The sequence below is a fragment of the Osmerus eperlanus genome, chromosome 7 (genome assembly GCF_963692335.1).
Source record: "Osmerus eperlanus chromosome 7, fOsmEpe2.1, whole genome shotgun sequence".
Classification (NCBI taxonomy): domain Eukaryota; kingdom Metazoa; phylum Chordata; class Actinopteri; order Osmeriformes; family Osmeridae; genus Osmerus; species Osmerus eperlanus.
The window spans coordinates 4,720,172-4,741,975 of record NC_085024.1 but is presented as its reverse complement, the minus strand read 5'-3'; the positions used below and the strand labels follow the sequence as shown (position 1 = coordinate 4,741,975).

At 39.5% G+C, this 21,804-nt stretch overlaps 2 protein-coding genes across 6 annotated transcripts; one reads left to right on the top strand and one right to left on the bottom strand.

The window, feature by feature from the left end:
• Window positions 1-5,475: 5,475 nt before the first annotated feature.
• On the bottom strand, window positions 5,476-9,004 carry LOC134023797 (B-cell receptor CD22-like). Its single transcript, XM_062466159.1, has 9 exons — window positions 8,867-9,004; window positions 8,271-8,633; window positions 7,818-8,147; window positions 7,021-7,272; window positions 6,645-6,905; window positions 6,418-6,508; window positions 6,223-6,315; window positions 5,891-5,984; window positions 5,476-5,814 (listed from the first exon to the last, which is right to left on the bottom strand). Exons 1-9 carry the CDS (start codon window positions 8,919-8,921, stop codon window positions 5,752-5,754), a joined length of 1,602 nt encoding a protein of 533 aa, XP_062322143.1. The 5' UTR covers window positions 8,922-9,004; the 3' UTR covers window positions 5,476-5,751.
• Window positions 9,005-12,059: 3,055 nt separating this feature from the next.
• Window positions 12,060-18,909, top strand: LOC134024166 (myelin-associated glycoprotein-like). 5 transcript variants are annotated; one of them, XM_062466645.1, is made up of 13 exons: window positions 12,060-12,110; window positions 12,483-12,552; window positions 12,736-13,110; window positions 13,299-13,589; window positions 13,710-13,809; window positions 15,676-15,714; window positions 16,350-16,382; window positions 16,589-16,636; window positions 17,761-17,787; window positions 17,980-18,012; window positions 18,096-18,146; window positions 18,251-18,296; window positions 18,423-18,909. In XM_062466645.1, the coding sequence occupies exons 2-13, from the start codon at window positions 12,504-12,506 to the stop codon at window positions 18,468-18,470; spliced, it is 1,140 nt and encodes a 379-aa protein (XP_062322629.1). In that variant the 5' UTR covers window positions 12,060-12,110; window positions 12,483-12,503; the 3' UTR covers window positions 18,471-18,909. The 5 variants fall into 5 exon arrangements, 3 of the variants coding, with proteins under 3 accessions (XP_062322629.1, XP_062322630.1, XP_062322631.1); XR_009930857.1 differs by lacking the exon at window positions 17,761-17,787 and having other exon boundaries at window positions 12,078-12,110; window positions 16,589-16,640; window positions 18,423-18,467; XR_009930858.1 differs by lacking the exon at window positions 18,423-18,909 and having other exon boundaries at window positions 12,078-12,110; window positions 16,589-16,640; window positions 18,251-18,273.
• The last annotated feature ends 2,895 nt before the right edge of the window (window positions 18,910-21,804 follow it).

Genomic DNA, 21,804 nt, shown 5'->3' with positions numbered 1-21,804 from the left:
TTCTTTCTGTCTCAGACATTCACTTGCATGTATTTCAAAAACACAAAACCTACGGAGGTGAAAAACATCTGATCCCGGTAATCACGAGTTCATAATTACGATGGTGTATTCTGTCTGTTATTTTGACTATTTTGGTTCTTGGAGTGGTATTTTTACAGCAAAGTTTTAACATTGGAGTGAACTAGTGTTGCACAGTAAACCTGTACTGAAAAGAGACACTTTTACATAGCTTCAGTGTTCCTGTGCATGCATGGGAGACTCTGACAGAACACCTTCTCTGTAGCACTCCATCCAGTCCAGAACCCGGGGTCCTGAAGTCTCGACTTTTACGATACTCAAACGATGCAATGTTAATATACCTCTCTGATCTAACGAGTCTGACTAGCTGTCGTGACCTCTCAGGTGGGCTTTGGCTACGATGGAGAGCTGCAGAGATGGTTGTTCTGCTAGGTTCTCCTGTCTCTGCACAGGAACTGCAGCTCTTTTGCAGTGATCGTCAAGGAGCCTAATGACGAATTATGGTCCGAATTATGTAGGCCCGTGCTTAACCCCTTCACCAAGTTTCATACAAATCGGGCTGGTAGTTTTTGCGTAATCCTGTTCACACACATACAGACCGACATTCAAACACACACACGGGAGAGAAAACATTACCTTCCGCCCTGCAATGGTTTTGTCTGGGGGTGTTTAAACCCAAAAAAGTCCCACACAGCTTCCTTTTTGGGACTGAGGCCATTGTACAACAGGTCAAGGTACAGCGTAGCGTTAGCATGCCAAGTTGATGCCTTCTCTGCGGAGTGCAGACTGCTTTGCTCTCGCGAGTCACATGACCAAATCGCAGCCGTTGCCATGTTTTAACATATCACAATATTATTGCAAATGCGATTAGTTGTTGAGCCCTAAAAGGAGGGGGGTGTTTTGTGTGTGATCAGGGCAAAAACTGGACATTGACTATTTCCCTGGTAACAATTAAGTCAGGATTTTCCACACCATGGTTACAGTACGCAAGGGGAATTTATCTTAAATTTGTGCTTTCTTTTATTCTTGCAGCCTACATCATGTGCTGTGGAACTCTCGGCGGATGGACACCTGTGAAGAAGGCCAGGGTCAAAAAAGCCTTCATCAACAAATGCCGTCTGAGGGTCGAAAATACACAGATATTAGGAGTGGAACGGTACATGTATTCGTATTAGACCGTACGGTATGGGCGTCATGATTCGGTGCATGAAATTACACGGAGAATACATGGTATAAAAATGAATACAACTTAATTTAAACTTAATTAATTAATGTAATACGGAACTACTGTTAGATACTCGTGTTCTTTAGGAACATCTAATATGTAGCTCTGAAGCTCTGATTGGTGCCGCCGTGAGTCAGAGATAGTAGCTAGCAGCACTAAGGACGAGTATGGCGAGTGGTGGCGACCCACGAGAGATAGAGGACCCTGTCGTGGAAATTTTGGAATACAGTTATAATGTGTGTGTTTCATATATGAGGAATGTGTTTTAACGGAAGTCTAAAGTTGATTAAGAGTCAACTCCATTTGGTAGAGATGCCATTTGCAGTTTATGACACCTGGGAGGAAGAGACAGTTGGTCTGGAGACAATGTGGATTCAACTGTATTGTTATTGTGATCTGCTGCTCTGACCCTTCCTGTAGACTTGTTTGAAGTGCCCACACAAAGGACAGTTGACCATTTGACTGGTGAACCCCTGTGGTTTTACTATCTACTGGTTTGGGGAGAGAGGCCATAATAAAGAACCGTGGGAACTTGATATGAAGTCACTGTCACTGAGCAGTGCTGACCAATCACAGAGTTCAGAAAAACCATTTGATCTAAAGTTTATATAAGGCAGGGTTTTGGGGTTGTTCTGTATCACTCTGGCGAACGACCTGTGGCTAGCACCTCCTTCGTTATGACTGATCACAAAGTACTTTGTTAAATCATGATCTGTATAAGCAAAATAAATTTATTGTAACCGCCATCTCTTGACTATTCAAATCTACACAGTGCCGCTAGAATTTTTCCATATCAACCCGCCGGCCTCTTTAAGTTAAAGTTTGGGAAAACTTTGGTTTCCCATTCAGTTACAGTAGTACAGGCGAGAGAGTGGTGGATAAGACGAGCACTGTGTGTCGGCGTTGTTCAGCAGTTGTGGGCAGTGACGTGCAGTCATAATCAAATACAAAAAAAATTGTAGAATAAGCAGTGCTTTTACTGTCCGTTCACTGTGGATGACAAGCGAAAAACTCACTTGCGCACTTCCATCCTGTATTCTTCAACATGTAAGTTGAAAAGCACAACTCTGCTGTGCCTTTGCACGTAAATATGTTATGCCAGTAATCACCTACGTTACGTATCCAACATGGACCAATTAAAATTGAGATATTACTGGACATTTGCGCAGCTAACGTCATTACAACAGCTACATTGTAAGCGTAATCCCTGCAAAATTAAAGTCAAAATGACAGCAGCGGTGTCTGCCGATATCACAGACTGACATCACCGCACGTCACTGATTGTGGGGTATGTGAGTGGAAGTACATCTAACATGCTAACGCATATAACACATCTGGCGTGTGCTAAATGACTAAAAATATCCGACGCCATCACCCAGGTGTGCCAATCACTGGAACGAGACAAAAAAAACAGTCCTACTTCTCCCTACAGTGCTTAACCAGCCATTAGATACACATACAAATAGGGCCAAAAAAATCAGTGACGCAATCGGAATTGACATGTCATCTTCAATGCGCCCGTATTCACTCATAGAGGAACCTGGTTTGTTTTTCTTTTCCCTCCGTTTTACCGAACTCGTACCGAACCGTGATGTCTGAACCGCGGTATGAACCGAACTGTGACTTCAGTGTACCGTTCCACTCCTAATAGATATACATTCTTTATATGTTAAGTTCAGATTTTTCTTCTGCTAATGTTCAGCGTCCACTAAAAGTTTTGTTTTTGCTCAGATATACTGTATATATCTATATAAGGATCCCTACAGATATGGCCCTTTCTGTCAAAGTGATCATTTTTGTTTAACATTAAATAAAGGGTCCATTTGCATGCATTTGTTGAAAGTTTCCTTGATTTTTTTCATTAATATATAAATATATATGACTCATATATTGCTCAATATTAGCTCTGGTACTGCTCATTTTCTTTCCTAATGAGAACAAAGTGAGCCATTAATGAGACTGAGCAAGTTATCTCCATCAAGTCTCAACTATGACTCCTGCTAATGTTGCTCTGTCTCACCTATTGCTCCTAGTGAATTTTAGGAGCAACACTTGAGAAATGGTTCAGACAAAATTGAAATTAAAACGAGGCTGAACTGAGAGTCACAGTTTTGTCTCATGAGCTGTAGAATAGCAACCTTTGAGCAATAAAATTTTCCTCTGGGTTTGTTCCAGCTTCATGATACATAAAAAAAAAAAAAAAATCAGTTTCTTTGTGGCCAATGGAGTGTGTGTGTTTGTGGTGGGTTTGTGTGTATGTGTAATGCATGTAATATTGTGATGTCTTTCTTTTGAGTATCGATGCCAACGGAGGAAGTGGGTGGACCACGGCCCATCCAATAGCACGCACACCTACTACCGAGCCTCCAGCTCTTCTAATGGGCGGCCAGCTTTAGGGACATTCGCGGCCGTGCCTCCGGCTGCTTCTTCAATAGGCAATCAACGCCAATTAAGGACAAACACTTAAAGGGCATGTTGGTAGCGTAAAGACGAGAGAGAGCGGTGGTGTTTGTTGTATCACGAAGCTGTGCGAACAGCGTGACGTTGGGTGATACGAACTGGTTACCGTATTTTTCGGAAATAAAACCGCGGCTTGTACCCCGATTTTGCAGTTTTCTTGTGGTTGTACGGCTTGTATTTCGAAGTGGTGTATAGCCCGGTTTTAGAACAAAAAAGTGGCTTCGTCCCAAGATCTCTACAGACCGTGCAGCTAATTTAATGCTCAACACTTGAACGGGGGCTTATTACTTGAAAGAGGAATTATTTACGGTGTCGTCTCAGTTACACTATCAGGGCTTGGAAATACAGTAAAGCTGCAAGACCCAGTGAATCTTAAGCTAGCTAAACTTATTCTATATCAAAATTAATTTTGTAGACATAACAATGGATTTTGCCACGCATGCACATACTATCCACAACGGAAGTGTGTTACGGCATGCTGTAAAATCGCCTTTACTCGTGCATTTGGTGTCATTGTTCCCTCAAGTGCAGCATATATTCCAGGGCGAGTTATAATCCGATTTACAAACGCAAAGCTCCCATTCTGGTGGGGTGCGGTTTATAGAAAATGTGGCTTGTTTTATGAAAAATACGGTATATTGCTATCCATGTTTTATTGTATATTTTTTAGCCTATTGTCGGTTGTAATTGCAGGTGTATGGCCAGGGCCCTGATCAGATAGTTTGCATGTATGTCCAGCTATACCTAGACCAGAGTGATTAAAGATCCTGTAAAGCAGAATTTAAAATGAGTTTTAAGTTCATCACACCACAGAAGAATGTGTTGTTTACTACCCATCCCAATTAGAATGAAAAAAAAACACAGACAAGTAGGCCTATGTTAAATTAGGCTTTGAAATCGTGAGAAAATCAGCAGTCTTCTCTGCTTGAGACTGGGGGGCGTGTCGTCTGAAGGAGCTGAAGCTCAGCCCCCTCAAATGTATTGAATTTAGCAACAACAGCGGGCTATCTCGTCGTTTATGATCATTGACCTATGCACTTTTGTAAAGCTCTCTCTTGGAAGTCGCTTTGGATAAAAGTGTCTGCTAAATGAATTAATGTAAATGTAACATGAGTCTAGCATATGATTTTACATGAAGCTCAGAAAAATGTATTTGCGCTCAAATTATTGTGACACAAAATGGCTGGTGCTGTCGCATTAACTATTGATGTCCCTGACAAAGCTGATATCAAACTTATGTCCCTGGACTGTACATATAGTGGGTTAAGCAAGAGAGGTTTCTATAGTGCATTGTGTTGCACACTTCTTGTATGCAGCAAACTTGTCTAGCAACCCCCCTGGTTAGACATACCAATATTTCTTCAGCAGATACAGCTAGCACCTAGAGCCTAGGCAGGATGTCACAAGTTGTTTCAGTGCTATTATTGCTTGTCACAATCAAGTAGACTTTTAAAACCTCTTAAAGGTATAGTATCTCAGTAAAGATACTACACACTTTACATCAAAGCGAAGTGGGTATATTCTAAACATACTTTTGGACGAAGGTTTGTTGAAGCATAATCATTAAGTCTCAGTAATATGCCTATAGTTTCATGAGGAAGGTTCATGTGATCTTTTGTAGACACATATAAATGTAGAACTTCACCAAATGAAACTAAACTCTTTACAGGAAAGAATACACAGAAATACACGTTTCGATTAATCTATAAATAATAGCATCAAATGTAACTATTTAATATTTCATTAACAAATGTAAATACATGAATGTAGAAAGTAAACCAAAGCATGTCAGAATTTGCTATTTACATACATTTCCGTTTTATCAGGCAACCATTAATTTAATAAATTAATAGATTGTTCAAATGATAATTTACTTTAAAAAATTGCTTAGATGAAAAATAGTTTGATGTAATCAGTTTCCACGAAGGTTATGAGTATTCTGAATTTATTGGGTTTACAGTACAGTGTAGCATGTGCATAGAATCAGTGTTGAAGGGCAGGAGTGAAACAAATAGGGTCCTCACAGGAGAACATGTTTCCTGCTGTTGTCACACGTTAGCATAGATATCTTCACCCATCACACTTTCATACGAGTCACACCTGCCGTCGGCCTGTAGGAAATGACACCATGGGAATGACATCGGCATCTCTAGGGTATTATTATTTTAGAAGTATTTTCATTATTACTTTTACTTCAGATCTCAGGGAGCAGTTAGTACAAACCTCCATATTGCCGTAAACATATTGGTTGCCGGAGACTTCATTGTTGATGTTTTCTTGTCTGCGGGCAGAATGGAGCAATTCAGATTCAATAATAGGCTACTAATGACAATAATAATAATATGTTATTTCATACAACATGACAAATATGAATCTATACAATCATACTTAATAGAGGAAAGTAATATAGATTTACTGGGTGTTGTGTAACTGTTTGATATATAAAAGATGACTCTTATCTGTCCTTCACTCTGAGTGTGTGGGGGAGTGAGTGTGTTCACTTTGTGAGGGGAACGTACGTTGCTGCGGAGTTGTCTGAGACTGTGGCTTTGGCCGTAACAATAGCAATGTTCTGTGTTGTGGTTGCATGTTGACCATCATGGCTCTTACGACTTTGAGAAAAAAATAATGTGATTAAAAAGGAATCACCAGAAAAAGAAGAAAATCATTTAAAACTGCAGATGGCCCAAACCCCTTCGACACGCTTCACTCACCACTTCCTGGTTAACCTCCATGCTGACATGAATAACACCGGCACCAAAAACGCTGATACGGCTATAAAAACGTGCACCGTCCATGTCATATCTGTTCAGAGATTAGACCATAAACCACCTTGAAGTCTTTTACTGTTTTTAATGAGTGGTTGTCTCTGATGTTTGATACTGTTTACAGATTGTAAAAGTGTGTGATGCCGTTTACAGCAAGGCTTCTTTCACAGTACCTTTTTTGGGCAACTTGAAGGCCTGGGTGGTGTTTCCCTCACTGTTGTTGGCATGGCAGAGGGTGTAGTCTGCAAAGCCAAGACTGCCTTGCAGGGTGGCGATGATCACTGATCGGTGCCTGTCTACCTTGGTGCTTGACAGAACTCCATCTGGGAGAGACCACTGGACATCACTAAGGGGGACAGATTCCACGATGCACAGGCAGGTTACCGTGGAGATGTTAGAGAAGCAGGCAGAGCCTACTTTAATTTCAGGAGGATCTAATAAAAAAAACAAAAACACAACCACATACTGAATGCTACAGAATGGGCAAGCAATGTTTATTCGACAGGCCTTGATAGGCTGCTGTCTAAAACAACAATCCGCTGTACTAACAGATCACGTTGAGCTTCACTTGACTGGAGCGTCCTTGTCCCTCTGTGTTGATGGCGGTGCAGTAGAGGGCACCAGTGTGTCTGGACACCCTCTCCAGCCTGTAGGTTTGTCCCCGGGACAGCAGAGCCCCACTGGGGCTGTGCCACTGGTAGCTGTGGGCCGCTGGGTTACCATCACTGGAACACCTCAGCTCAACAGAGTCTCCCTCCTGCAATGTGGACTCCCTCTCCACCCTCACATCCAGTGGGGCGTCTGCAGAGCAACGTAAAGATAGGTATTGACTTGGTAGTAATTTTTACATGCTTGTGTAACAGACGTGGTCTTGCAAGCTCCGTCAGAGGTATCGGGCAAATCGTCCCGCACTGGGTTCGAACTTACCACCTCTGGCTTCCCAAGCGCCACCACTACCAACTACGCCAACGAAAAGCTAGCTATTCGTTGATGCGGGTGGCCTGTTACATACCTGAGGAGTAAGTTTCACCGATACACACCGGCTACACTTGGTCATTTATGTATATGCACCTGTCACTGTATTTAGGGTGGATGCCATGCCTTGGATCTTGGTCCTTGAGAAACAAAGTTAAATTTTGCAACACTGAATTATTTCAGATGGTGAGTCCATATTTTTTTCTTCTAGGAAGATAAATATCCTCTTACAACGACTTACCGGAAAAAAAAAATGTTTAAGCTTTTTAAGCTATTACTCAATGGGGATAAATATCCTACACATGCCGTTAAATAGTTTTTATTTTGTTTTCTCACATGCATCAACTGTAATTTCAACTTGATCCACTTACATTTGACATTTAGAGTCTGGGAGCTCTCTGCTTTTTTCCCTCCCCTGTAGGCTGCTGTGCAACTGAGAGACTTGTTGTGGTCAGCAACCGTGGGGGCAAAGGTCAAGGATGATGTCACTTCCCACTGGCCCTTGGACAGCTGCTGTGATTGGACAGTGGGTGTTGCTGAGTGGCTCCAGGTCAGGACAGGGGGGTCAGTGGGGCAGGAGTGAGACACAGAGCAGGAAGCAGTGAACAGCTCACCTACCCTCACTTCTTCACTCACTGACAGAGTGGGGAGCTCTGGCAACCCTTTAGAAAAAAAAGAGGTATAAGCACAATCATAATTATCTTGTCATATTCAAGGAATAATGTTGTGTATTTTTGCAATCAGTTTTTTTATTGTATAACTTCTATATTTCAACTTTTATATTTTAACCTACTTTATTTCAGATTCAAATTGTTCGAACTTACCTTTGATATCAATAGAAACTCTGTTGTCCACATAAGAATACTTTTCGTAGTCTTTTATTTCAACCCTAAAATAAAAGGGTCCTGTGTCACTTTGATGAAGGGGATCAATCCTCAGAGAGCAGTTCTTGACTTGGAGATCTCCAACTAATTGTGTGCGGTTCTTGAAATCCTGCAGCACTGAAGACCTGTCTGGATGGTAGATCTTCTTGAGGGTTTCTTTGGCCCAAATCCCGGTGACTTCAGAGGACTTCTTCTGTGGTTCTGGGTAGTTGAAAGAGCAGGGGATGACCACACAGGAGCCCAGCAGGGCGGAGACTGGACTGGGCACCTCAGCGGTCCAGGAAGAGGCTGAGGTTTGCACCGCTGAAAAGTGTGGTAAAGGTCACAGAACGATATAGTTCAACCAACTAGGTAGTTAAAGAAGTTACAATGCACAGCAACAAACGTGTTTGAGAAGACAAAGTCTGTTGGATATGCATGATGTATTTCCAATTACATAATTTCAACAGAGGTTTTAAAAAGTATCTGTTTCATCCAACATTGTACCATAACGCAACAATAAATATAAGTAGATGTTTATTCTAATTTTACTTTACCTCTGAGGAAAAAGGAAAAGGCAATGAAATGCCATTGACATCTGTGATTGTCCATATCCTTCAAGTGTCAGGTTCTGCAGAGAAATTGTTATTGCCATTCTATTGGCAATCTTTATTTGGTCATTTTCCTTGTCTCAGTTACTTTTTCTGGGAAAAAAATTGAAAATGTGAAAAATACAAATGGAAAAAATATTGGAAAAATATATTGGATACAGTATCTTGCAAAATATGTTTTGTAAGCTAAGCCTACTATTCAAACTCACTTCATCACTAACAATCACAAAACAACAGTGCGATAGAGTAAAAAGCTATATTTTAAAGAAACTAAATGTTGCAAGCTCAGAGTTTGTTCCAGCTTCATTATACATAGACAGAAAAAGCATTGTTCAATTTCTTTATGGCCAATGGACTAAAAATGAACTTGGAACTAGGAAACCATTCTAGCAAATAGTTGGATTTATATATGTCTCTGTGGGTTACATCATGGTGAGGTTTTGTAGTTATTCATATATTAGCTCTTAAAATCAAGACAATGCTATCAGCAGTCTGTATTGTTTAAGTCAACTATTAAGTGAATTTTAATAATAATAATAATAAGCTATATTACTAAAAACAACAATAACAACAAATGTAGAAATTATTTGTATCATAATGATTACAATAATTATAAGAAATACCTTAAAGACAGACGACTATTATGCAAGATGAATAAGGTGGATTTGGAGAGTGAGATGCACCAACATATCTCAGCTGAGTCTTCAGCAGACACATTAAGTACCTAGAGCCTAGGCAGGATGTCACAAGTGGTCTCACTTGTGACATCCTGTGCTGTGGCTTCTTGTCACAGGACAATGTAGACCTTTTAAACCTCTTAAAAGCACAGTATCTAAGTAAAGATATTACACAATTTATATCAAAGCGAAGTTTGATATATTCTAAACACACTTTTAGACAAAGGTTTGTTGAAGCATAATCAATAAGTCTCAGTAACCTACTTACAGTATCATGAGGAAGGTTCATGTGGTCTTTTGTAGACACATACTGTATAAATGTAGTACTTCCTCAAATTAAATGAAACACTTTACAGGAAAGAAGAAACAGGAAGACATTTTTTGATACTATTATAGTGCACAAAGTGCACAAAGCTTATGATGCAGTCGGTTATTAATATGTTGGTGAGAAACACAAACACAGATTCCTGGAACTATAGATAGAGTGCAGTGCCTGTGAAGATGATGCCAGTTCTTCTCAGTGGCTTTGGTACCTACATTTCTCACAATTGAACATCATAACATCATAAAAGCAATTTCTCATTATTGTAAACAAATTGCCCATGCTCTGGTACATTATGCAAATTATTATGTAGCCTACAATGTAAGCTATTTCCTACATAATACTACCCTGCTACTGGGAGTCAGATGGCTCAGCAGTTAGGGAATCAGGATATCAATCAGAAGGTTGCTGGTTCAAATCCTGGCCGTGCAAATGGTGTCCTTGGGCAAAGCACTTCACCCTACTTACCTCGGGGAGAATGTACCTGTACTTACTGTAAGTCGCTCTGGATAAGAGCGTCTGCTAAATGACTAAATGTAATGTAAGTGTTTAGATGTTATCATCATTAAATGACAGTAATGATTCAGTCTTGATATTCTTAATGCTACAAACCGGTCCTCACTATTAGCATGGCTGCATATGCAGATGGTGGTCATTCTGGCTGGAATGTAGAGAGCCAATTCCTCACAGCAGAATCTGGGAGCATTTGTGAAGCTGAATTTGGCTATCACAGAACCAGATCGTCTTTAAGTTATCACCTTAATGCAAAGCACCCGACAGAAAGCAGTCCCAGGTTAGATGGTTGCCAACCCACACTCCACGACTTCTCTAGGAAAATAACTAGACCAGTCCATGAAAAGGTTACCAATACCTGGCTGGCACTTTATAGGTATGAGTTCTAGGCCTGAGCCTCTTTGAAAACACAGCTCTGTGTATAGTATTAAAATACAATTAAACAACAGTGTCTAAAATACACTTTGTCTGAAGTGATTATTCGTTAATTTATAAGATTTAGTCTTTAGAATAAAAACAAACTTTTAATCGTTATTAATCTAGATTAATTAATTTCAAAATGTTGCAAAGGTTGTGCCTTTGCCAAAGCCCACACACAATTAAACATAACTATCCCAACTTGGTGGACAACCAAATCAGTTATCTTTGGCTTATAGACTATGCTTTAGCTTGGTTAGCTCCACAGTCTATGGCACATAGCACATGTATTCAATATGTTAGCAGCTGGTAGTTAGCAATACAGCACACAGCCCGCTGGTACCTCCGGGACTACTTTACTCAGAGCAGCTGTCAATCACAGCTGCCAATCATGACGTCTCACCCCCTTTTTGTATCGTCAAAAAACTAATAATACATTTAAAAAATCTAAAAGAACGAACACTTGAGCAGACATCAGCGTGATAAGAACTACCTAAAATGATTATGATGAAAATGATTTGACATGCATTTTGATATTTTGGTTTGGCTCATGTCCCATCCGCTAACATGGAACGGGCGGGATTTATGACCTGTACTGCAACCAACCACCAGGGAGCGATCAAGATGCATTGGCTTCGCTTTTGGGGAGCTGTCACACCGTCCATCTTTATATAGTCTATGGTTCTGACTGAGAAGGGGCCAAAGCTACTGATTTAAAGGCCTTCCTGTCAGCTACGCGGACAGCTGGACGCCTATGGGCCTCAGAGTAAAGAATTAGCCAATTACATCTCAAAGAGCTTCCATTCATGCTAATCAAGATTAATGGAAGATCAAGGAGTTCTAAAAAATATTAAACAAAACAACATTAATCCCCACGGATTGATGGATTTACTTTCAGGTTGATATTTCACTATGTCGTTGTGTGAAAGGCCCAATTATAGCCTACATTGAAAAATATGTGTTTTTTGTACTGTGTTAATATACTACTAAATTATATTTTGCCAATAGTACTACTTAATGTAAAGTTCAAAGTATGCTTTTTTTTTAAGGAGCATGGACTCCTGAGAAAACACTTAATTATGAGAAAAGCAAAAATATGACAAAGACAAAGTTATTTACCCCTAGCCTCTAGATGTCAGAATAGGACCCATGTTTGTGTCGCTAGAGATGATGCTTCACTGTACAAAAGAAAAAGTAGGTCCCAGTCACCCCCAGATTCATTTTCTCCAGACATCAAAGCAGAGAGGACAGCCTTGTTCAGGTACAAGATCATTTCTCACGCACATTTGAAGCTTTGGCTTTAAGAATATTGGAATTGGGCTCATTGTAATAACAAATTAATTATGAATTTCTTTGTAACTTTTGTCGCTTGAGTGTTTTATTCTGCTCATTCTGTTTTGTTTGTATTATTAATATATAATGTATATTATGATCATATATTGTTTTTTGTCATTTTCCCCTACTTGACAACTGTCGCATTACCATGTATGTTGTGTTGATCATCATGTGGGGTTGTTTCACAACATGTGTCCCAATGTTTGTGAAACACAAGCATATTATATTGCAGTTTCAATATATTATTATTTCATTATTGACATTTTATTTTTGACGTTTATTTTGTCTGTGTAAACAGTGTTGTTGATGTACCACTGACATGGACCAAAAGGATAAAGTTCTGATCTGGATTTGGCTGGGTATCGGAGGTAAAACCCAATTACTTTACATACTTTTCTTAAATTCCATTCAATACCTTTCAACTGTAGATAATTATATAAACTGATCAAATCAAAATGGCTTTCCTAATAACATAATCGATTGTGGTTTTAAAGGCTATTTTTGAAAGTTGTTAACACATATGTTGTACACTCCATTACTCTCTCCTGTAGTCCTTATCCAGCCTGTGTTCTCAGAGGAATGGACAGCGACTGTTGTCAAAGACATGACTGCCCTGGTCTCATCCTGTGTGGTGGTGCCATGCTCTTTCAAATACCCCGGCGGCAGTCGGCCTAGCTCCAAATTAAGGGCCATCTGGCTCATCAAAGAAAAGACGACGGGCATCATCTACCATGAGGATAGTGTGAAGGTTTTAGACAACTTCAAAGATCGCACAAAGCTACTGGGAAGTTTGGGAGATGGCAACTGCACCCTGATGATGGGTCAAGTGAAGGACCGTGACAACGGACCTTTCTGTTTCAGAATCGAGATTCCTACGCTTGATCAATTTTCCTATGTCGACCAATGTGTCCGGATAGAAATGCTCTGTATGTAATAAATGCAGTGCGATCAAAATAACACACAAAAAACAACACATACACACGTGCACAATAGATTAAGTAATACAAAATAAATTATGAAACACTAGACTGAATGGTCATAAGTGAAAACATATCTATAACTCTCCATAACTGACCCAAACCCTAACCCATATTTTTTGTTTTGGCTCTTCCAGCAGAGCCTTTGAAACCGACCTTGCTTGCTCCTAAGACAGCCACGGAGGGTGAGCCTTTCACCATCACCTGTTCTGTCATGCACACCTGTCCCTCAGAGTGGCCTTCTCTCACCTGGAGCTCCAGAGGGAGCACCATCACCCACCACAGGAACCATGGCTTAGGCAAATGGGAAACCCTTTCTACACTGACCCTTCTTCCCCAGGAGAAGGACGACCACTCGGAGGTCAGCTGCACAGTGAAGTTCCACGGAGGGAAAACCTCTTCTAAGGGATTCCAGATCTTCGTGAAACGTAAATCTTTGTCCATCTACCCCTTTCTTCTCGGCTCTCTCCACCTCCGTCTTGCACTTCCATGTGAAGAGTTATGTTTGAGTTTGCACTTGTGTGAAAGAAAACATCTTGTATTCCCAGGTAAGGAGAACATCTGGTACATCATTGTTCCTGTCACTGTTGGCCTTGGCACTGCTGTGATGTTTGGAGCACTTTGTGTTTTGATGAGGAAGAAATACAAGTAGGTTTATCACACAAGCTGAGGTACCGTGGTAATTTAGCGACCATGCTAACGTGTGGACTGGGTATAATTGGGTGTGCTTTGCCTTCGGCAAGGGCACAACCTTTGTTTATTTTGTTTATTTTTGTTGCCCCCCTAAAACTCAGTCAATATTTGGCCTACATAGACAACCTAGTTAGGTGTCAAAAGTTTCGTCTTGGTAGCGATTGAGTTGCTTCTATTGGAATTTAAGTTCCGTTGCATGGTTTAGGCTCAAGTTAAGTTTTTGTGGCGAAAAGTGAAGCTAACGGTGGCTAATTTGCTAGCCACATTCACTGACGTTACTAACGTCACTACGTCACTAACGTCACGAAAACACGCGTGACTACCTTTGGCAGAACATTCGTTTCGCATCTGTTAACTTGGGGGATAGCTAGGCTAACTATAGCTTTACTGCAAGGCAGCTGCAGAAACGCCACAAGCAAAGAGGCCAGGGTGATAACTATTTACTCATTTTACTTTGTCATATGACACACAATTGTGATGTGTAATGTACAGTATAAGCTGATATTATTAAGGAAGTACATCTACTTTCGGAAACAGTAGTCTACTATTTCACTGAAGTATTAGCATCATGACATTAGCCTGTGTTGCCCGGGCAACACATACTACAGTGGTCTGTGATGTAGCATTATCTGTTTTCAATCGTTAAAATAAACATTCCTCACATATACATTTTCGTTGTAGGATTTATTCTGACATTAGTAAACGATTTGTTGGTGAAATTACCATTACCTGTGGTTTCAAACCAGTGTAGCTCACTGCAACGCTGTAGTTTACGCGAGACACACGACAAAAACATCTAACTTACACAGCTGTTTAGGAAGTCAAACGGCAACAGAACATGTTCGGCACTCCCCTTACTTAAATCAAAAGTCTATCTAACTACTAACCTGAACTTCATTGCCACAGCCTAAACGTTGTCAATCTGTTCATGAAAATAATTAATTTCAGCTTAAACCGTACAACGGAACGTTAAATCCAATTCAACCAACGCAATCGCTACCAAGACGAACACAGCAGTAGTCTAGTACTGTACCGTAGTAGTACAATAATTGTACTACTACGGTACAGTACTAGACCCGGTAAATTATTTACCGGGGCAGCTTCTCCACACAGGGCTATATCGCATTTTGCGTTGTTACTGACAATGATCGCTACCAGTGAGCTTTTTATAAATGAGCGATTTTCCACTAAATAAATGTCAAGCTTATTTACGTTTTGGGGGGCATATTTTCAGTTAGCAGATGGTACTGTTTGAATCGCGATTCCATCTTCTACTGCCGGGTAACGTCGTAGAATAATCTTCAAAGGGGGTTCTTTATTAATGAATTAATGAATGAATGCAATGAGTAGGCTAAATGCCTGAAAATATCATGAGAAGGGAAAAACTTAAAATGACGTTTAAATCATAGAGATTAGGTCAATTTTTACACCGGTCTGCCAAATTTATTAGTTTTGATTCAACGATGAGGCTGCCTCTTGCAGGGGAAATGAGAAGACATCTATTTCATTCTACACTTCACTCGTATTTTCAGTTGTAAATGAGCAGCAAAAAAATATGCTTTTAAATCTATGTAATCTTTATAAATAACAAGTATGCATTTTTATATAAAATATACAGAAATATCAGTTGTAAAAATGTCATTCAAAAACGGACCCCTGTGCAACCGACGCAAGCAAGCACACCCTACAATTTCCCCAGAAATTGTACCCTCTCTAGTTATGTAAATAATTTATATCTGCAAACAATATGTTGTATTGGAATTCGGGGTATTATTTTTGGAGTTAACCAGACAATATTTTGTACTTTTCTGTTTATTTTAGGAGACAGATTGAGGAGCTTCAAACCAGAAGTGGTAACAGGCACGTACACACAAGGGTTGAATTTAGATACTGTATATTCACACATATTCTATATTCTACCGTACTGTGCATAAGTCTTGGGCACCCAAGATTTTTTACACAAATAATGTCTTATACTGTATTTCTTCAATTAAATGCTACAGGTTTTCTTGAATGTTTCGATGAGGGCGGTGTGTACACGAGGGCAGCTTTTATTATTGTTATTTAATTCATAATTAAGAACAACACAGGAATTGCGCAAAGCAGTTTATTAATTAGTAGGCGACATCTCTGGTGTCTCGTCGGTGAGGAGGCAGATGAGGATACTAATAGTGATGCAGAACGTTTTGTACCGTACCTATTTGTAGTAAAAATAAATTAGAATTATAGTAAATCTAAATTTAATGTTGCTGCATTTTTTCGTTTAAGTGTATCAGATTTGAATGCAACGTTTAATCAAAGAAATATATGTAATATAATTGTTTTTATTTGTGCAGCAGTATAAAAGTGCAATTTTGCTAAACTTTTTGTTACATTTTTTTAGCATTTTTCCTTAACCTTTTTTATTTTTATTGTGCCTAAGACTTTTGCACAGTACTGTATATTTTAATGAATTTTTACATGTTTCCTAATGTCTTTTCTCTGCCATGTATTAGCATGTGGAACCGTCTCTCCAGAATGTCCCGCAGGTGAGTTCAGACATCTGATTATTGGTTGATTAAGGATCTAGATACTGGGCCTGAAAACCTCCTTATTGTCCAAACACTCTGAGATAATTTACAGTTGAGATAAATAATGTTTTCATAGCCCATAATAGTAACAAATATATATAGGCTTAACCTATTATGTGTGTATCTCTGTGTGGGAACAGTTCTTCTTTCTATTCATTACTCAGGTTTCACTCTGGTGGCTCCGAACCAGGATCGGCCTCCACTGAGCAAAGGCAGGTCATTATTTTTTCACCAAATCTATTCTGTTCAATTCCTTTTATTGACCCTGCAGGAGAATCATCGGTCAATATTCAATAAATCAATCAATATTTATTTATAGAGCATGTTCAAAAACAACCATGGTCTGCCAAAGTGCTGTACAAGAGGTCAAATTAAAATCTCAGAAAAGGAGACAAAAAATTCAGTAATAAAAAGATAAAACGGTAAACAATGATTAAGGAATATTTAAAGCCAGAGAGGATGAAGGTCGAAATAGAAGGTGCTAGTCTGATGTGCATGTGTAGGCTCTTCCATAGTTTGGGATCAGTAACTACAAATATGCATTTGTCAGTTTTTTGGTTTTGTTTTTGATCTAGACCGAAATCGGAAGATCTCAGAGTTCTTGATGGAGTATACTGATGATATTTGTCTGTCAGATATTTATTTTATAAGATATGTAGTGCTTGGTAGACATACAGTACGATGTAGTAAATTATGTACTTCTCAGGAAGCAAGTGCAAAGCAATTAAAATCGGTTTTAACTGACTCCACATGATAAGTCTGGCAGTTGTGTCTTGTACCAGTTGAAGACGAGAGGGGGAAGACTGAAAGATACCGAAATAATGCGAATTGCAATAATCGAGGATATCCAAACGATGCATTAAGATCTTGTGGTCTACCAGATTAAACACTGCACTCAGATCTACAAAACCAAAGCCATGGATTTCCCTGAATCAGTCTCAGAGAAAATATTACTTGAAACTCTTAGAAGATTCTGTACTGTCATGCTCAGGTAACCACCATTGCTGAATACGTTTTTATTAAGTGACTTTAGTTATTCTACACATGGAGAATACACACAATGACAGCAATCTACTGGAGTACTGTCCGGTCTACTGGTAATGTCAATCCACTTGAACACATGTTGTAAAAAAACTGGCAGGTATTGCTCATAATGCATAATGCAAACATTCAACATCAGTGTTTCTTGGTCTTTTTAGAGTCTGATACAGTTGTTACAATGGAAAGTTTTTTTCATCTTCTAATGTTTTTTTGGGAGGACCTGTCAGACTGTGAACCCTAAATATAAATTTCTACTTATTTGCATGTTTCTGTTCCCTTTTATTTCCACCAACAGTAGGACTATGTGGAGTCGGTTTTCGAGGTAAGCTGTGAAAAGAGGATGTGGTTACTTGACCTTTTCACTGGTTCCACACTATATTCAGTTATTTACATCAAAACCCACATTGTGTGCCTTATAAATGATTCACTTGAGTTTAAACTATCAGCGAAATCACTGACTATAAAAACACTTTACTTGATTCATTATCTATTGTTGATTTTTTTTATCTCACAGAAGGCAACAAGGAAATGTGGACCGGAGAAATCAGTAAGTGTCTCTAAGAAATGTTTTGCCTAGGTGTTCTTTTAAAAAATGTATCATTATATGCTAAATGAGTAGTGGGTTGACAGGACCAATAACACCCAGGCAATCTCGAAACCCCGCTTCCCATCTCCAAAGAGGTAAAATGATGCTAGTCCCCTAACACACTCAGTTATAGAGTACTCTTCAAGGGTCGTGTCTTGAACGTCACATATAAATGTAACTTTATTCTGAATTTAAACAGTGATCCAAAGTCTTCCTGCGCCAAATACAATGATTATAGCAGTGGGGTGAGTATCACTGGCGTTGTACTTGGTCTACTAACAGCCTATTGTGAATATCAATACACTTTGATAAGATCACAGAAGACATGTTCAGACATACTGAGATTCTCTCTTGGTCTTTATCTATCACAGGGTTATGATGAGGATGCAAATCTTCAAAACATCTATGGGAACGTCTGACCAAACATGACATTTGATGAAAAAGTTTGATCCTGAAAACAGCTTTTGAATATCCAGCGATCCCCGCTGTCCAACCAGCTTCCTAATGCTTGTCTCAATATTCTTCAATCACCTGTGTATTTAAGTGCTTCGTTAAAATCAAAATTTTGTATCTGATTATTCAATTATGTTTTTATTAGATTGCATTCCCATAGTGCCACCGGGATAGTAGTGTGGGTAGGAGAAGAAATATTCAAAACTGCGATAATATAAATATATTTTGTCTACTAATACTTTTTTTGTCTTTGAAATATAATGCATTGCTTTGCTTTAATAACCGAACATAGTTAATAAAAAACATTTATCTTTAAGCTCAAAAGATGTTCAAGCTTGAAAAGAAACATTCAAACACAGTATGTAAGGGTTCATATGTAACAAATATGTCAATAAAACATGATTCATTCTTCTACAGCTGTAAGTAAAGTCATTACCAAAACTGAAAGAGGGAAGAGAGAAAGAGGAAGAAACAGAAAAAGAGAGAGAGAGATTTTTACACCCATATAGGGAGAAAGTGAATGCAAATTACAAGTGTGTTAATGCGGTCCGGTCTTTTCTACATGAGCTATCAAGCTAATGTTTTCTTGGAAGGACGTGTCAGACTGTGAACCCTAAATATACATTTCTAGTTATTTGCATGTTTTCTGTTCCCTTTTATTTACACCTTGATGAAGAAAGTGTTTTGTCCGTCTCTTCATAAACGGAGTGACTAAGTTCAGTTGAGTTCTGGATTTTAATAAGTATTATCAATCTGCAGATTGGGAGAGAAAACCAGACCTCTGACAATAAATGACCACACAACACCAGGCTTAGGTCTCAATCATGTCTCTCTCAGCTCTGAAAGCCGGAGGACCATCTTTTATAGGGCACAGGAATGTAAACATAGATAGTGACAGTCAGGCTGTAATGACGTTACAACAGTCTCAGAGGAAGAGATTCACAGCTCCCAACACATGACCACTCAGACTAGAGAGATCATAGTTGGCGCTCTCCTTGTAGTCATGACCAAGGACGTTTACCCAGTACTTTCTCCTGATCACGAACATCTATTAACCCTGACACATAGACACCATCTACTCTTATTAATAGCAAGCTTACATGAGAACATACTAACTAGTATCCAATGACTAGTTATATTGATTAGTGAATAATGTAAGCACACAGGAAATCCCAATTTCTTCCACAGTCCCCCCTTTTGACGTTTAACGTCAACACAACAACCATTCATCAACTGTTTATCTGGGGCCTGCTGTAGTGCCTTACATTTCACAAGTTTCATACCATTTAAAAACCTTAACAATCAAACAATACAGTATCTGTAACTACTCAGCACAGCATACATGATTATAGGATTTGAAGAAATATTAGGTAGTACCCAATCACAGGTGAAAAGGTACAAAGTCATTGAAGTGAATAGCTTTTTGCTTAGTTTATCAATAGTTCTAGAAACATAGGCATATTTCTCTGCTGGACATACCCACTGGTCATGCTCTCGTGAGCTCAACACATCAGGGTATACGTCAAACACTGTTCATTAAATTCAGAGTATTTCAAACAGTATAAAAAAGTAATAAAGTAACCATCTTTAATTATTGTTAACTGATCTGTGGTCAAGGACAGATCTATTCACATTGCATACAGCATTGTATATCAGTTGGAAAATAGAAGGAGGCAAATGGCCATCTTTATTACATTGGCAAAATAGTCACTTGGTACTTGAGATTACATATCAGACATTTCAGTCATTCCCAGGGCAATAAAGTTATCATCAGTCTTGCTTGCTTTTGTCTGTGGCTTGATTTGGGCTACCATAATCTTACTGGCAGCCTTACGAAAACCTACTGCACAGCACTGTACACAGCAGGCAGTACACATCTTCCAAGCGCAAACCACAATCAGCACAACAACGATTAACATGCCCAATCCAGTGATTCCTATTTGAATGATAGTCGAAAAAGAAACCCCGAACAGAGGAGGTCAGTCAGCACAATTCCTAGCTTCAGGTTCCCCCAAAGCTGACATTATGTTTTAATGTAAGCAGCCATACTTGTGATATTAGCAGATTCATCGTGGATAAAAGTACAACAGTCATGACCTATCACAGCACAGCTACCTCCCTGAGCTGACAACAGATAATCCAGTGCCATACGGTTCTGGAGCACTACCTGCCTCATGGCCTTCATCTCAGACGCAACTGCAGTTAAGGCGTTGGCTGTCTCATTACCAATGGACTCCAACCCTACTGCTAAGCTCCTAATATCTCTAAAGGCAGTGATAACACCATACACAGGGAGAATGGCAACTGAAAACGTGAAAAGTGACTGAGTACTATTGAATCCACGTGATGTGATCCCAGCTTCTTAGCATCTGCATTAATAATACTTCTCTTGTGGCGGTGCCACCAATGTTTGGGAAAGGGGTGCAGGGGCAACCCATCTACAGGTCTGAGGGCTCCTACAATAAACCCAAGGTAACACGTTCCTGACCAGACGGCCGGCAGGAAATAATAAGCACTCTTAACACATACCCACATGGTGCCATTGTTAGCTGCACGACGAGACCAAAATGGTGATGCCCTTATACTTACAGGTCCATCTGCAACAGGCAAATCATGCAACAGGCTGTTAGCATACATACCACAGTGTGGTTACATGTATTTTTACCAAATACCTTCCCATAATTATTTAAACATTTAATCAACCATATACTACATCTTCTGTAGTATGCTAAAAGTGTAGGAATAGCATAGTCAGCAACATCAGGAATTTATGTCACCCGCCCAAATGGTATACAGGACAAGTAACATTGAACTCAGATACAATTGAACTTACAAATCATCCAGTAGAGTGTGAGCATACATAGAAACCGTATCCTTGCATGTATTTTTTCACTCTCACTGTACCACTATGCCATACACAAAACAATGCAGGTGGGGCATATTCAAGAGATGACTGACTTGTTCGACAGAACAGTCACATTTGTTATATCCAACCCTACACAAGGCCACTTCTTGACCTTTCACATATCAGCCATTGACAGAGGGACAGATATCCCTGGATAACCTCCAGAATGCTTGGGACTCTAACCACAAACCCTGCAAGGTCTGTCCCCTCTAATGCTGCGTCCAGTCTTTTTTTTTTTTTTTTCGTCCACGGAAAGGTGTTGTTGCACAGATTGTTCTTCATGTGTGCTTTATGATGAATCTCAATGTTCACATCAGTATAATTGGGAGCGTGCAATAGTGACTCTCGGTGTGGCTCATGTATGCGATGTCTGTGGACTCGTGCGTCCAGTATCA